Here is a 17,177-nt window from a genome sequence, read left to right on the forward strand (position 1 = left end):
TCCCCTTCATCTGCTACACGGTCATCTACCCTCTCACTGCTTTCGGTGTCGTTTGGAGCGCGAAGCGTTTCCCAATCCGCAGGTGGTGGTGGCAATCTCCCATTCCCGCTCACCTTGAACTGCTAATTTATGGTCACTTCGTGTGAGGCACCCATTTCGGAAATCAGTTCACAATTCCAGTATCCTTTCGTGGTATGGGTTAAGGTAAGGTTGCGGGGCATGCACTTGGAATCCAGTATCACGCAAACCCCCGTCGTCCTGTGGTGGCTGAAGCAGCGAGGTGTAGGTATCGGGGCTGCCGTGCTTAAATTGTGCCTAAAAATTGACTCACGTGATCGAAAACAACGGTCAGTAGCCTCGCTTAAGTACCTTCCGCTACGCTAATTACACCTTCACGGGTGTAATGAATGGGTTTGAGCAAAAAATGGAAGGAAGAAAAATTCACTTAGAAAGCAGAAGAGAGCAAAAACCTGGGGAGAAAAAGTCAAATTCATCCAATTACCAATTACGGAACGAAAACACGAAAGAGAAGCTTTTTCCGTTCAGTCAGACAAAAAATCCATATGCAAGTGCAATGAGCATCGTATAGAGGTAGGACACGAAGGACAATTTATTGGGCATTGCCTGCTTCGATTCTAGCCCTTTAGGCCTTTTTTTGCAACGTCTCATTGGGCTAGTCTTATTCGAACCGAAACAAGAAAAAAAAGTGTTGTAAAAGCTCTGCCCCTTGTTGTCCCTTAATCCACTGCTCGAAGTCCCGTGCTAGGTGTTTTGGGTTAGTGTTTTACATGTTATTTTGCCTGCTTGGGTTGCGCTGTTTTCCTGGCCGAAGCAAAACAGCACTCCGTTTCGTGTACGATTTCGAAATCTCTTGACAGCAAATTCCCGTGATTCCTACGTACCGATATTTGCATGCTACAATCTGAGCCGAGTACAATCGACGCCAACAAAAAATAGGTGTGTACGTATGTATGTATAGGTGTACATGGGCCCTACAACAGCCGTGTGTTTTCTTTGCACCCATTGTTGGGCAGGATTGTTGGGCAGGATTGTTTTCGCTCGCCTTTTTTTTGTCTGTGTCGTTTCTGCACAAATCCTTTGCTCTTTTTGACACCTTGATCGAGATCCCTGCTTACCCGTACCGGCCTGGACTGGGAAAGCGGCAAGGGGAAAGTTTTCCGCTTTCCCTCTTTTGGGGTTGATTGTAGTCCCACTGTTTTCGTTGAACTTCCCTTGCCAAACACTGCCTCTGTGTTCTGTGGCTGTACGGGGCGTACCTTTGCTGCGTTATGCTTGCTTCATTTTTCAAAACTCCAAACGCCCCAAGTGTGAGAATATTGCTCCATTCGATTCTGTGTGTGCGAATGTGTGCTTTTGCTCGTTTTGGTGAAGCCATTCCTTTCCTGCCCTTCTGCTGCGACCAAATCGCACTCACTCGGTGTGGGTGTCAATAATGCTTGGAAATGGAGAAAGGGCGGGCCGCCGAAACTAGCCTGAAAAGGTAGCAAAGCAAATAACGATACGAAGAAGGAAAGGTTGGGAGGGAAAATCACGACAAGCGATGAATATTCAACGGGAATGAAAACCTGCCCCTAAACTTTGGCACAGCAAGCTCCGGTCGGTCGGTCGGTCGGTTGTGCCCCGGAGCGATCAAGGGATGAACTATGAATTCTTAGTCTCTACTATGCACACTGCTGTGCCCTGGCCCCGGGCAAAAGGTACAAGAAAGAGAAGGTGCTGATTATTTGCTGATAAACTCGCCCTCACATTGGGAGTGTGGAAGTGAAGCACCCGGGGGCGACAGAAAAAGAAAAGAACTAGGTAGCAAACAGCAGTAGCTGCAGCAGCAGTCACAGAACTTTGGTCTTTACAGCCGGGGCAACAGCGTGGGACTGGCTTGACCATGCGACGCTAGGATTATCGTTGGCTAAAAACTTTTGGAAGTAGCTGTGTTGTATATATGTGTTTTTTCTCTCCCCACTCTGTATATTCCCTTCCATTCTAACCCAGTATTTATGTAAGCGAATGTGTTGGCGAGTGAAGTTCTTAAATGGATATGGGTAGGGAAAGGGAAAGTTCAGAGCTGGTTGTGCTTGTTTCAGCACACAGCAGAGGATAAGAGGTGAAATGCTCTTCTACGTAGCTGGTAATTGCTGACCATTTGTCTACGGCAGTGGCAAGTTCTCGGTATTATTGCTTGACCTCCTGCCTTGCTTGGACAGCTGCAAACGGCGAAAGGACAGGAAAAGGTACAGTGTTGAATATACTCGAATGTTTGTGAATGTTAACCTGCTTTCAATTACACTAACGAGCTTACAGAGACACATTTGGCTCTTTTCTTTTTAAATCGGAATGAAACTCCATTCTATCGTTTCGGGTTTATAAATTCTGACTTCACAGCAATGGAAAAATAAAGTGAAAATCTGTCTATATGTACATAAGCTCCAAATTATTCTGTGCACAGCATTGAGAGCAGCAATTGAAAATGAAGCACATTTTAAATGCTTTAAACCCCCACGCGGTTTTCGCTACGGCTTCAAACGATAATGGCATTCATTCGAAGTAAAGCAGCCAATTAACCATGGAGACGCCTGGTGCTTCATGCCGGCCGAGTGGTGAGTGTGTGTGTGAGTGTGGTAATAGTTTTCCACTCATTTCACCGTTTGATCGAATGGAGAGCACCTCTGCCCGTCGTGTTGCCCTAACGACATTCTAGCAGCAGTGCTCCAAACCAAAATCGATGCTCGTAAAACCAAATGGCAAAAAGTCACGAACCTTTACGATGCCGGCGGTTTCCTGTTTGGGTAATGGAGGGAGCTGGCGGTGTTGGAAAATGATTGCTATAGTTATTTCCCACGTTTCGAATGCTCCACTCACAGGCAGGTAGTTTGCAACGGTTTTGATGTGGAATATTCGCAAAGTGGAACAACTGAAAAAAGGAGAGAGTGAATAAGCACACTGCACGCAGCTTGTTTTGGAGTTGATGGAAATTGTTAAATCTAATGTATCGCTGCGAGGGCGCATTGCTACATCAATACACACCCACACTCACACACTCGACAAATCATTTTCCACTAGCCCCGGGGGTGGCGAAAAGCGTTGCTGTCCAGTGAATTATTGTACTGAACTGTTCCTCACCAAACTTCCCTTCGGGCCGCCCGATGTTCACTTTTTATTGTTAAAAGTTTTCGTTTTATGTTATTTTCACCTCGCCTGATTTTCACCATTGCTCTGCATTTCTCTTTCCCCACTCTCTTTTGCTGCACAGGTGCTGCAAGGTGTGTGCCCGAACGCTCGGCGAAGCTTGCGGTGGACCGGGCGGTTTTTCCGGCACGTGTGAACCACCACTTAGCTGCGTTTCGAAGCCACCGGTCGGTGGTTCCGGCGTGTGTATGGGTAAGTATGAGGGGTTTTTCAAATGGCCGCTGCAAAGGTGTACTGGTGTAAATGGTGTAATCATAATCGTGTGCGTTATGTGGCGTTAAGAGGGGTCGAGGAAGGAGAGCATTCAATTTGTCAACCAAATCGGTCAGCGGGTCAGACCATCATAAATTGATCCTCGTTTACTCTCAGGGAGGAGCTGCATAGGAAGGAGGAAACGATTAAATTGTAACAACAAAAAAGCGTCAGGTGCGTGTGTAGTAGTAGTAGGATAACGATTAGTGAGATTACATCAGCACCAAAGTGGTTCGATTGCCATTTACACTTCATAAATTATCGATTAACGGTGTGGTTAAAATGTGACGCAACGCTTTTCCAATACGGGCGCTTTCAACGGCGATAAAAAGGCACGTAATTGATGGACGTTGCGGCTTAGTGATTTGTTAGTTTTGCTGCGGATTTTACAGGACTAGACTACTGCTTACGTTAATTGTTTGGGTCAGACAATCGCTTTTATGGTGGTAATTGTATGGCTTTTTTAAGTACTGCCAATGGTGTTTGAGCTTGGGAATGTATAATCACATTTGTTTAAAGATTCAAGAGGATTAATTCATTACATGATTTATCTATGATCGAATACACCTACGTTTCTCATAACTAGCAGTAATTGATCGAGCACAATGTAATTTTGCAATTTACTAACTACAGAACAATAGATAGTGAGCAAATAAATCACTTGTTAGGTTCATCATTGAGCAGCTCTAAAGGAAGAATAAACTTTTGCTACAGTTTTACTCAGCATAATCCCATTAAAACTGTATGTACTCCATTTTTATTCATTTTCCCACCATCAAGCTCAACAAAGTACACTGCAATATGGTTACTAAATTATCTGTTTCGAGCGTTGAATACATTGACATGTAAACACCGTCGCAAAACAACAATCTCCACTAAACAACCACTCCCACTTCGGAGTACAATTTCCATACTGCACAAATAAAAAAAAAGTCTGTTTATGAAAATACTAAACGAGATGGAAAAAAAAACACACACCGAACGAAGACGAACGCAAACATAAGCAAGTAAATATTAGCTCTAGTTGCCGGTGCCGTCGCTTCCCCAGGCGAGCTTCCGGGCGCATGCACATGCTGGGCGTACGGGAAGTTTTCATCCTCCCGCAGAAATGAAGAGCGACCGACCGTTCTCACGGTGGGCGGCATCACTCCAAGAACGCTCAATCTGCAGGGGGAAGCACATGGACGATGCGACAACTGGACGCCGGCACTGGCAGGACAAGCTCTCCAACCTGCTTGCTGTCCAGTGCTGGGCGCCATTCGCTGAGAGGAGATTTAATTAAAATGAAATTAAATCTGTTCCAAAGTAATTCCTCCGGTCCGGGATCCTGGGGAACGCGTCGTCTACGTCCGGCTGTCGGCGGGTGGACAGAATCATCAGTGTTTCGAGGGATGCCGTGACCGTGGACACCACCATGGGAAAGAAGTTTATTAATCATCAGTTATTTAAAGGCAAAAGTTGTGGATGCCTCACTCCGAACGACACAAGCAGCAGCTGCAGGTGCACATAATTTGATCGTAATCTCGATGAATCTACCACTTTACGGTGGCAAATGATGGCTTGTAAGAGCTGTAAGACCACCAAATCCGTACATTTCAACAAACAATGGGTTAATGGTGAATGCCTTCCACGCGTTACTAAAGATATTGTGATGCACCATGTTGTTAGTAGCGCTGTAGGAAAAAAGCATCAACAAACACTCAAGACATTATTCCGATGATTATGGCCTGACCCGCAGCCTTGTAATTGCTTACCACGCACATTACCATGCCATTGTAGTGGGATGCATGTAGCCGCACATTAAGATCACATTACAAATTATCCTCTCCCTCGCCGCTGCCTTTCGATGTTAATGCACCAGTCACCAACCGTGAAAGGCAAAGCCCCAGGAGTAGTGGCACGTGTAGCAAACCAGGCCCGGGTCTTCTTTGTGCCACATTCTTGTAACCTTTTCTCGAACGGTCATTAACACCACTGTGTTTCCCGTCATCTTCTCCCTTGGCCCAAAGGGCATGATGGGGAGGGAGAGGGGTCGATGAGAGAGAGAGAGAGAAAGAGAGCGAAAGAAAGAGAGATAGTAAGGCTAATGGAATGTAAGCAAATCACAGAGCACGTGAAGAGCCCCAGCCCTGAGGCGCAGTGTGCATGAGTAACTATTCTGCTGAAGCGATGGCGGTGGTACAAAAAAAGGAATTAATACAAAAAATGCACATAAATTGCATTTACTTTACAGAGAGGACGAAAGCCAGAGAGAGAGAGATAGAGAGAGAAAGAGAGAAAAGAGAGAGAGAGAGAGAGAGAGAGCTTACTCGTACTAGCAAACCCCGGAACCAACGCTGTCTGTTGCAAATTATCGTTCCCCTGTTTGGAATGCTGCAAGCAGTTTTTGTTTCTCTGGAGTGTGGAGTACTTTTTATCAATGTGTGTTATTCCTGCCACCACTGCTGCTGCACTGGAGCATCCGTTTTCTCTCTTCCACTGTGTTACTTTTGCAGTAACCAGTTCTTCCTTCCGGGTGTAAAAGCTCTTATTTATCACAAAACCACTGGTTTCACGAGCAGCAGACCACCAGCGCTGGACCAGCATTGGGTCGGGCAACGGAGGACAGGAGCGTTTCCCTTCATCTGTGCAGTGTCCGGCACTTGGATTGGATTGTACCGTAGGGCTGTTGAAAGCTGGAAGGAATTGGAATCTGTCTTTCAGGATAGATTAACCCATTTTATCTGTTTTCCTGCGGTTTCCCACAACCTTCAGATGCAATTCGTTCGTGATGGCATACTGCTTTACTTTAGCCATCCAGTGAGACGCAGGAGAGAAAAAGGGACCCATTTTATTCTACCTGCAATTTGCAGTGGATGACTGTACTGAAGGACTATTGATAGGAAGGATGTTGAGCAATACTTTTGCCTCTTTACTGCAGAGAAAGAGCGAAAAGTACGGCTCGTATCTCGAATCAGTAGCTTCATTTTTCATAAATATAGGCTGGTGATCGAAGAACGGAAGCAGCAGGAGAAAGTACCGGTATCGATCGCGCCAGGTATAATACGGCGAGCCGAATTTGTTCCACTCAATCTATCTGCACCGGTATGGAATATGTTAGCAAAAGCTGGATTTGCAGCATGTCTGTTGTGTATTTTATATGGCGCAACCAGCAAAAAAAAAACCGGTCGGCCCCTTCTGTGCACGTTTGCTGAATGTGATATCAGTTTCGTTTTCGTTTCGTCGGAAGGCGGAAGGTCGGCAGACAGGGCGGCAGAAATTGTCTGAGAAAATTCAGCCTCACTAGTCAGGTCAGAGGATGCAAAGTGGACGGCGTATAAGTACAGCAGGGGCACGGTGGTGGTCGGCCGTCGAATGCGAGAGGTTGGGAAATTGGATTTCTGTGGTTTTTTGCGCCCCGCCCCCCAGGGTGTGCGCGCATGGGGGGCAGAATGAAACACACCTTCGGGGTTGAAATAAATAGCCAGGGTATGGTGCCGGTATGGTTGACGACGGGGGAAACAATCTGCATTCAATGTAGCTGTAGACAGTGCAAGAAAAAAGAGCATGATAAGACAGAGAGAAGGTACAATATTATACAGACAAGCAAGATAAAGGTAGAATTAAATTTTCACTTAAAATACGTATTATGGTGTACATGGTACATAGATCCTAAAAAAAAGAAGTAATTTTAGAACGATCTTTAACAATCATTTTCAATGCAGGCAGCACAGTTTTTTTTTCATAAAATTTTTGCTACAATTCGAGAAAAGAAGGAGATTTTCAACAAAATGATCTACTTTCCAAAAACAAGCTGCCGGCGTACCCCTTTTTTGGACAAAGGAAAAGTCAACGAAACGGCAGTACGGCAGTGATGGTAAAAGAAATATTAAAAACGCAATCCACCTACGAACGTTTCACATGCTCACAACGGATGGACGCATGCAAAAAAGACAGCATATAAGCAACATGAATACATTTTCAATTTTGCCTTAATCAGCTTACTTAACCGAAGTATGAAGTAAACCCGGGCACAGAGCTGAACAGCGAGCAAAAAAGGACGAGACGGGTTTTTTTTGGTTGTTTGCTGTACGACACACACAAAAATAGAACTAAAACAGGCCCAGCTTTCGGGTTGCTGGTTAAGGGAGCAACAAAAAGGGTTCCCTGTGCATGATCAACATCTGCTTCCCACACACGACGTTGACGTTTTTATGAAGGCAGCATCGTGAAAAAGCAAACCATGAGTACAAAAAAAAGCATACCACACACAGTTAGAATTTGACTGCCGTGCGTACTTCTGCTGTAGGTAGTGAGGAAGATTACCTTTCAAAACCAAAAACGACCCAATGCCACCACCACGTGCTCCTCGTGTGCTTTTCCTTCGCAAACGCTTGACGGAGGCGGCGCAGTTATGCCATGACCATACGTGATGGCGACTGCGAGTGAAGCGGGAAAACAGCTTTCAAAGCAGAAGAATTAGCAGGATAATTAGCTTCACCCCGGGGAAGGAGAAAGGATATGGTTTTGGTTCTAATGTTGCGTCGTTAAAAGGATCAGATAGAAAGGGTATATGGTGTTTGTCAGTTAGTGAAGCAATCGCATGCGCTACGTTAAAGAAGAAGCTCATCAACATTGCCGTCCGGTTTTGGATCGCCAAATATGCAAAGAATTCGTGTGAATGGAGCTCGCATTGTGATTTTGCAAACAAAAACTGCAAAAAAATCAACTCAAATTGACCTTTAGCGACATGTTGAATGGTACTTTGTTGCTGCTCCATTGTTCATGAATAATTCGGCGTAAAACTTGTTGTTCTTCTGTGTGTCCCACGGTGGTGAAGCAGCAGCACGCGTGCAGCTTTTATGTTCACATCGTTCTTTATTCCGCTCTGCGGCGTTTAGCGGGAAAAATGATTACAATAATACAATGAACGACACGATCAATCGCATTTTGGGAGTATTTTTCCAATGGTAACGAGTGACTTCTGATGAACTCGAAAGGTTATCGAATACTGAAACTGTATTCACAATCAGTTCTGAGCAAGTTGTGAGCCCGTGTTATGGTAAAAATTGTATCTTAAAGCTCAAAAGAAGTGTATGAAGCTGTCCATCGATTCAATTACGCTTCACCATCACCATCAAGCAGGCAAGTTTGTATTTTTAAGTTCATTTCCAAAGCCACACTTTGTTTGGCTCTTCGCACCGTTGGCTTGACTTGGCTACTTTAAAATACTTTTCGAACGAAACGAAACAGCGCCACCACAACCATCGACTGTGATATTAAGTTTTCATTTAAATTCGACGCACACAAGCGTACTCGGCGAGGGGAAAGCAGCCTGGGATGGGAACGAAATCAAGGTCTCCCACTCCCGAAAGACACGGAGAGGCGATCTACCCAAAGTTCTGACGCACAAACGCTACCAACACCCAATTGCAACTTGATCGTGGAAGACGTCAGCATCAAGAAACCATTCGACAGCACACAGAAAACGACGGGGGACGCTCCAGAACGCACTGTGTTTTGTACATTTATTTACTCTTCAAGGCTTCCTTCCGAGAACACCATTCTCCCGTTTCTGGCTCTGCTCGGGTGTGTGTGTGTGTGTTCTTTTGGCATTCGCAGTAGCGCGCGGGTTGCGCGGGCTCAAGACCGATGACACCAGGGACGATAGTAATCTTCGCTGGAAAACCACACCACACCTCACCCTCACTGTTCTGTCTGCCCCGGTCTGCTCGGAAGCGGTTGAACCATTTATTAGATTCCGGAATAAATTTATTCCATCGACGCCCGCCTCCCCGTTGGTTGGGAAATGGGTGGTGGGCCTGGAAATCGAGTTCGCGAGTCGAATGCTGAGTCAAAGTACAGTGTCCTCTCTCTCTCTCTCTCTCTCTCTCTCTCTCTCTCTCTCTCTCTCAGTTCCCTCTCAACGATATTATGTTGTTGTTTTTCGCTCACTACGTACGAAATATGCTGGTCATTCGTTTTACTGGCGCTTTTGTCTTAAGCATGACACTGAGCGGAAAGAAAGGCTCATTCAATTTCCCGTTTTCTTTGTTTTTTTCTTTTTTTCGGGCACGATGGACGTTTCACTTGCGTGCGCACCTTGTGTACCGGGTTTTTTTTTGTTACGAACGAATGAAATCCTTATTCCGAAATTGACTTCCCCAGTGGCCCTGAGGTGTCGGGCTGGCATAGTCGGGGCAGGATAAGCACGGTAACTGCGGAACAATATACACCCCCGCCGCTTCCGGTTTGGCCGGTGGATTACGCTGGTTTTTATGATTATGCCTATGATTATGTTCTTTCTCGCTTCCTTCGGCACCATGGCAGAGGCCGGGGCAAGGTGGGCTGTGACACGTGTTACCGCATGTTGACAGCGAAATGGGTCGGTGAACCGGATAGTACGGTGACACATTCCAAAATGGCTTAATAATAAGCCGTATGCTGCCAGGCACGCGAATGAGGGTTATCCTTTTTCGGGTTGTTCAAGTTGATTACGTAAACCTATTCGAGCAATTGTTTGGAATCTGCTCTGGTGTGTAGTTTGAAGTTATTAAGTTTTTTGTGCTTTTTTAATTTGTTTTATTAATTTGTACTTATATTTTACTAATTTTATTTATTTAAACGTGCAAAAAATCAAATAATTTTAATATTTTTATACTCTTTTATGTATACAACAATTAATTCAATCATTACTCAGTAACACAGTACAGTGCGTTTTCATCCGAAATTCCACACATAACTGGGCTCGGCTTGCTGAATAAAACATTGGCAATGTTGTTCTCCGTACCGAAACCCAATAAGCCTCGTTACGCAAACAGCACTAATCAATTAAGAATATTAAAGCCTATGATTGCCCCTCCGCCCACCCGAATGGTCACCTTTCTCCCAATGCCCCAATGACCCAACCTAATGGAGTTTTCCACAAAATGAAATCAACTCCATCCGCCGGCCAACAGCCGGCACTCGATTTCGGCCATATTTGCAACCACAAGCTACAAATTGTAATGTGTGTGTGTGTGTGTGTGTGTGTGTGTGTGTGTGTGTGTGTGTGTGTGTGTGAGTTGAGAGAAACCCAATTTGTCCCGTGGTGCCTGTCCGCCGGGTGTGCGATTTTGTGTGCGTGTGTGTGATCTTATTAAATGTTCATGTGCTCACAACAATCGAATCCGATTGACCAAAATCAGCTTTGCTTTGCATTGCACCTCCTACGCCTATTTACTGTGCCAGCAAAGGTGGGGCGCCGTATGATTTGATTTCCAATTTAAACCATGCTCTAAAGCGGCACTGGCCATGCGTGTGTGGCGGCCAAATGAAATGAATGATAAAAAGGCAATCATCACAGGGGATGAATATGTAAAACGTAACGCAACACACATTTCGTTCAGCGGGGAAAGGGTTCGCAACAGGGGCTGTTGTAGGATGGACAAAACAATCCCCATCATTTGCATGCGCCCAGGAGCTTATATAGGGGTGGAGAGAGGGTTTTACAAAACTCCCCATACCGTTTTTCCAAGAATGCATCACATGCTCATTTTGGGAGTATCGTTCGTTCGTTCGTTCGTTCGTTCGTTTGGAGTTTAAATTTAGACAGTGAATTTCAAAATAAGGATAAAAAGATGTCAGCAAAAGAGATACAATTTCAATTTCGTTGTAAGCAGGGGGTAGGAAGGAGTGAATCTATCCCAGATTGAGTTAACTTTGGATCAAGATTAGACCAGATTGTGCTTTTGGGAGTGGGGCATGTGGAGAGAGGGAGCTTTTTATAACAGCCTGAATACAACAACAGATGCGGCAGGACGATAAAATAACCTGGCCTGATGCGTATCTGCCCTTAAACCTAGGCACACCGGCGTACGATCTCTAGCCTACGGCGAGGACATAAAAACCAATTCAATTTCCACGTACCCTGGCCTGTCCGTTGGTTTGGATAATGTTATGCTCCAGCTCGGTGCCCACATTAGCTCACATTAGGGAGTGTACTGTTGTTTAAGTGGGATGAAAGCATATTGTTAGCTATAGGAATCATAGAACGCTTTCAATTTGATTTTCTAAACCAAAGTTCATTAATTAGATAGATGACTACTTGAAGAAAACAAAATTCTCATGATGGAGACGCATGGTCACTCATAAAAGTTTGATAATTTGTTGTAAAAATTAGCTATCTACAAATGAACAAATACAACATAAAAGAAAGCTTAGTAATACACAAAAACAAGATTAATTTTAAACCAGTTAAATTAATCCAAAAAATGATAACTCTTTAAGCCCTTCTGCAGTATAAAAACAACACTCTGCGTAGAAAACTCCTGCCAACCATAAAACTTTATCTCACGCATCGTTGCACCTCGGTTCGTGCGTTTCCACTTCATCGGAGCCCACCGACCCAATCGGGCGATCGTGTCCCTTCTGCTTCCTCGGGATAGTGGGAGAGTCGTTGATTGGGTGATTTTTCATCATCGTTTACATATTCCCCGTATCGCAATCCAAAACTCTGCTCCCCGGGCAAACGTTCACTTTTATACCCACAAATTGGGTAAAGAAAATGAAGCTCCAGCATAATGGTGTGGAACAGCGACTGAACGACCAAAATTGAGCTTGGGAGACTGCTGAGGCCGTGCTAACAACCGTGGGTATTCGAAAGGGTTGCAAACGCATTTAGAGGACGGCTGTCTTGAAAGATGAAAGCCAGCCTCAAAAATAGGCTCATCGCAATAAAGTGAATACGCTTATGTGTGTGTATGTGTGCTGGTGGAAAGATAGAGAGGCAAGTGGCAAAGGATACGAGGAACCGAAATCTCGCAACCGAGAGCTGGAAAGGTAAAATGGAAGGGACTATAAATTTGCATTAGATCGAAACCCGCTCTAAGCCAGAAACCTCAGGACGCAGACAAATAATCGGTACTGTATTCGTGCATGAGACCCACCCACCTTACATCTGCCCCCTCCCTAGAGGGAAACACACGCAGTGAATCAAAAGAGTCCGCCCCGTGCGCTGCTACATCAATTTTCCGCATGCCAAATTTGTAGCGGATTATGTTGAGTTTTCTTTGCGCGCTCCTTTGCCTTTCGGCAAAAGCCTTCTTGGGAGCTGTTCAAACGCCGGGTTGGAAACTCTTTGAACAGGAAGAGGAACGACACAAAAAAAAAACGTACAGCAAAAAAAGGTTTCCATTTCCACTTTGCCATTGGTGAAGTACGGTTGTGAGGTACGGTCGAGGTTTCGATTGATGACAAGCCTTGATTGTTTGTTCGGTGCGTGTGTCTTTTCGTCTTTCCGATGGGGCCGATGAAAAAAAAGCCCGAGGTGTACGGCAAAGTATAGAAGGGTGTAGCTTTTTTTCTGAGGAAAACGTGACTGGTAAATTTGTTGATTGGTATTACGTGTCTCCTTCGTTTGCCGGTGAGTTTTATTTCTCAAAACTACAAAAAAAAGGATCCAAAGGCGCAAAATTGATTTCGATTGCTTTGCGTGTGGCACATGAAGCATGATAGTGTAGCGTGAAAAAAAGTGAAGAAATACCAAAATGGAGTGTCTTTTTGTGCATATCAGATCAAGGGAAACATGCAACGTTGTTCTGTCATGAGAGCATATGACAAGACGATCATATCATATGATCATATGATCCTCCAGATTACTAGGATACTTTATAGGCTATACTTATTTTAACATTATTTTAAAATATCACAAAATAACCTCTTGAAGGAAAGAATTGCTATACAATCACTTGAGCAGTTTTGAAAGCCTTCGTTCATAACCAATGGCTGTTTGTTTGTTACTGTAATACGACAATTCTACTCAAATACAAAAGAAAATTCAGCAGAAAACCCTAACAGCGATCAGCGCTAGCTTTAGAATACGACATGCATTGTTTCATTTTCTAAATGTTACACAAACAGCACATACTGCAGCAAACCGGAACCTGAAACCTTTTGTCGACGAAAAAAAAGCAAACAAATAACCCCTCCAACAAGGAACACAAACGACTTGCTTGCGAGGATTTTTGTTTTTTTCTTTCCCGTTTTTTCTCCCATACGACAACACAGTTGTTTGTTTGTGTGCCGGCGAATGTGTGTTTGCGATTGTTTTTCCTTTAAGCGTCATCCCACACCACAACAATAAATTGAAGTGGTGGGCTCGTTTCCCATCCCTGGAAGAGGTATATTTTTGATGATGATCCTTCTCAAACATACTCTGTGCTCAACCTCTGGGTGGGTGTCGTCTTTTGTGCTGCTGCTCATGGACGACCGGCACAAGATGGACGACCCCCGTAGCACAATGAGCTGCTTGTGAGGGTTGGTGTTTTTATTTTGCAAACCGTGCAAAGCCCTGTAAATATTTGTTTCCCCAATACATATATCGCCATGCGTCGGTGTGCGAGATCGAGAGAGAGAGTGGATTGTCGTCCGGAGTCAAACATCCGGCATCAAGTCAAACAGGCGATAAGGACACACGGCGGTCTGTGCAGAAATGAGGCTCTTCTGCACACACACACGGGGTTCGATTTATTTGGATTGATTTATTTTGATTGCCAGCGATCAATAACACGCGAGAGCCCGGGAGGGTTGTCAATTTATCTTACGCTATCCGGCCCACCGACAGATGGCACCTAGGAGCTCTTGGATGGAGCGCAAATAAGAGCTTTGCTTTGGGGGTGTTGTGTTATTAAATTCATGAAAAAAGTCTCTACTACTCATGCTGCAGTTTCCATTTGCGGCGACAAAAGCACTGCCCTCGACAGAAACAATAGGAGCTGTGTTAGTTTAAGAAACAATCGTGGTGAAAAATATCAGCATAACTTTTCCAATCCATCTCTAATTTGCCTGACCTTCGCTCCACTTTCCCCTGTAGCACCATTAGAATCGAACGATTGCGCTCCACTCTTTCGCAAAGGAACAAAACTCACCAAAACTGATTTGCATAAACTTTATGCACAGTTTCCCCCAATGCAGCTTTTGCATACCGAAATTGAAATGCATTCTGTGCTAGCGCCATCCTGGGGTGATTTCCCCTTCACCAATTTCCTTTCATTAGAAGAGGCATTCTCCGGTGGGTGGTCACACCGGTGAGCCACAAATAAGAGGATGTCATTTTGCAAGAGAATCTTACTTTTGAAAACTTCCTCCAGGACGCTGCACGTAGCCAGGTAGGGGAAAGGAAATTTATTCGTTTGGCTTTCGGGTTTACCTTTCTTTTCCTGAGAGCAGGGATGCGTTGTTGGCAACTATTTTGTAGGGGTGAAGAAATAAACAAAAGAAGCAAACAGAGGGCAGATAGACAGAAGAAAAAAACCCACACGGAAACGGTTTTGCTTTTCTACGGGGACGAATGCAAAGGCCTTTCCGGGGCAAAACTCCTTCAGGGCCTCAATTAAATCGGTTGTCCTCGTTTGGTCTAACCTCTAGGTCGGAGGCTGATGTTCGGCAGTGTATGAAAGAGAGAGGGAGAGAAAGAGAAGTAGAAAAATAGAGAAAACGAACCATATGCAAGTGCATTTCTGTTTGCCTTTGGTTTATACCATTTCTCACATAAAACGTGGGACGACAACACCTTTTTTCCCTCCCCCCCCTCTCATTCGCTGGGAAACCCACACAAGTTTTGTTTGTTTCTCTTTTTAATGAATTTCTATTCTCATGCTATACTGCTTTTTGTGTGTGTATTTTTGCAGACGTTCCCCCGACAAGCACCGATGGGGACCGGCCGGATGGTAACGACTGTCCGGAAACCGTGCTGATCGAGCCGGGCTGCGAGATTGTCAATCGGAAGTGCAAATGCTGGGACCGGATACGGCTGTGCAAAAGCAAATCGATCAGCAAGTGGGACTTCAAGAACATGGAGGTAAGCCACGGCAACCGAATCAACCAACTCAACCGACGCCCGGACGGCGATATGATGCTTCGAGCGTGAAAAGTGTCTAACTTTGTTGTCTGTTTCGCTTCCCGTTTTTCTTTCGCTGGTTCGTTTTCGCTCGCACAGGAATGCCAGCTCAATATAGAGAATCTCGTGAAAACGGAGCTGGAATTCGACGAGGACTATACGGCACCGCCGAGAATAAGCTTTGGTGAGTGGAATTTATTGATAAATAAAAGGCAGGGTCTTTTTACGTTTCGAGTCAGTTTTTTTAAGGACTTTCATATTTAACAGCAAAACATTGATAACTTAATTTACAAACTTTATCGTTTGTAACAAAAAAAAACCTTGTATTGTAATTAATACTCCACTTCGAAAGGACATCCAACACGTAGGACATGATGAGTTATTCTTGTTTTCGTAACATTAATAGTTAAACCTCGTTGATTTGCACATCGTTGTTGACAAAAAGTGATTAATAGATTTGGTTTTCTATTTGAATTAGATATAAATCAAATTGGATATCAGCTACTGCTTTGCATGGTTAAATGATCCATTCGATTATTATGAAATCAATCTAATGAAATAGACCCTTTGTTTGTTTTACTCTTCCTTTTGTGCATTTGTGCTATGCAAACGGAGTAAAAATTATCACTGAAAGCCTTCAAATAGAATCTGGGATAATCTAATAAACTCATTCAGCATATGATTGATCCACATATTTGATGTAAACATTACGTAGAAGATAAAAAAATCCTCCTGTTCTGGGAAATTGCTTTCAAAGCAGCCGTGTTTGAATGTGTGTTTTCAAACGACGGATCCGGTACGATTGAAAAGGATAATGCTTTCAACTTCATTAGCACCAATTCAGCCGAGAGCGTTTATGATAAATTTTGCATTTTCTCTTTAAGCTCTCTAGCCACGGCGTACAGTTTGTTTGATTTTTAAACTTATTTTTGCTCTCTTGGTCTTTCTCGCTTTCCATTAATCCCCCCACTTTACCACTCCTTCATTTTAGAATCGATCGTGACCGGGCGGGGCAGAAGAAGAAAAAAGCTGTTTCAGGTAAGTGGAAAAAGCGCTCCACACAAAATGCAGTACAAAAACAGGAATGTTTTCAACAGATTTGCAACGGCGACAGCGCAATCAGGTTGAAACTTATTTGCAATGCAGTAACAAATTAGGAAGAAATGATTAATTTAGCTGCAAACTAATCTAATGCACAAAACGAAACTATCTCCCATCAACCCCATTGAAAGATTGCTCCAAAAACATTAAACTTTTGCGCTAATTAATTTCATCGAGCATGTCGCGCGCTCCGGTTCGGGCTGTGTGGCTGCTTCCCCAGCTAACAAGGCTGTGAATGTCCTCGTCAACATTTTACCATTGGCTATTCGCAAGCAAAAAGAGGCAGCAAGTTTTGTCAGTCCGTTCTGGAGCAACTAAATTAATACCAGTCCTCGCTGCCTTTCAAGTGCAAGAAAGATAAATTGGTCCCCTAAAATTCCTTCACCCACCCCTATTAAGCACGACGACGATGATTATGATGACGATGATGATAAAGGATGGTATGGGTGCTGTGGATGAGGGCACAAGTGCGCAGCGCACTAAACCCGACTGTTGTTCCACTCAACAAAAATATTATGATCTACGATGAAATATGCATTGTGCAAGTGCTGCCCGTGTGCTTCGCCAACGAACGAACGAACGAACGAACGAATGAGGCAAATTTTCTTCGTTTCGAGTGCAATGTTGCGCTTGCCACTGCTAACTGGAAGAATCAGTAGTGCAACAAATACGAAAAAAAAACAAGAGCGGCACTTTTCATGAAACATTAATAATCTCTGAGCCCTCTTGCAACCGGGTCCTGTAGGTATGGTTCACGTACGTT

The 17,177-nt window shown here is 44.2% G+C and overlaps 1 protein-coding gene across 3 annotated transcripts in view; it reads left to right on the top strand.

Moving 5' to 3' along the window:
- Nucleotides 1-17,177, top strand: part of LOC120900087 (cysteine-rich motor neuron 1 protein) — a 158,626-nt gene that overhangs the window by 19,804 nt on the left and 121,645 nt on the right. For 2 of the 3 annotated variants that reach the window (XM_040306676.1, XM_040306677.1), the window contains exons 3-7: nt 3,269-3,396; nt 15,105-15,274; nt 15,413-15,497; nt 16,305-16,351; nt 16,411-17,089. In XM_040306676.1, the coding sequence (XP_040162610.1) occupies nt 3,269-3,396; nt 15,105-15,274; nt 15,413-15,497; nt 16,305-16,351; nt 16,411-16,470 (490 nt within the window). In that variant the 3' untranslated portion in view covers nt 16,471-17,089. Of the gene's footprint in view, nt 1-3,268; nt 3,397-15,104; nt 15,275-15,412; nt 15,498-16,304; nt 16,352-16,410; nt 17,090-17,177 lie in introns of those variants that run through there. The other variant, XM_040306678.1, reaches the window with a different exon arrangement.

Source organism: Anopheles arabiensis, chromosome 3 (assembly GCF_016920715.1).
Source record: "Anopheles arabiensis isolate DONGOLA chromosome 3, AaraD3, whole genome shotgun sequence".
In the NCBI taxonomy this organism is placed as follows: domain Eukaryota; kingdom Metazoa; phylum Arthropoda; class Insecta; order Diptera; family Culicidae; genus Anopheles; species Anopheles arabiensis.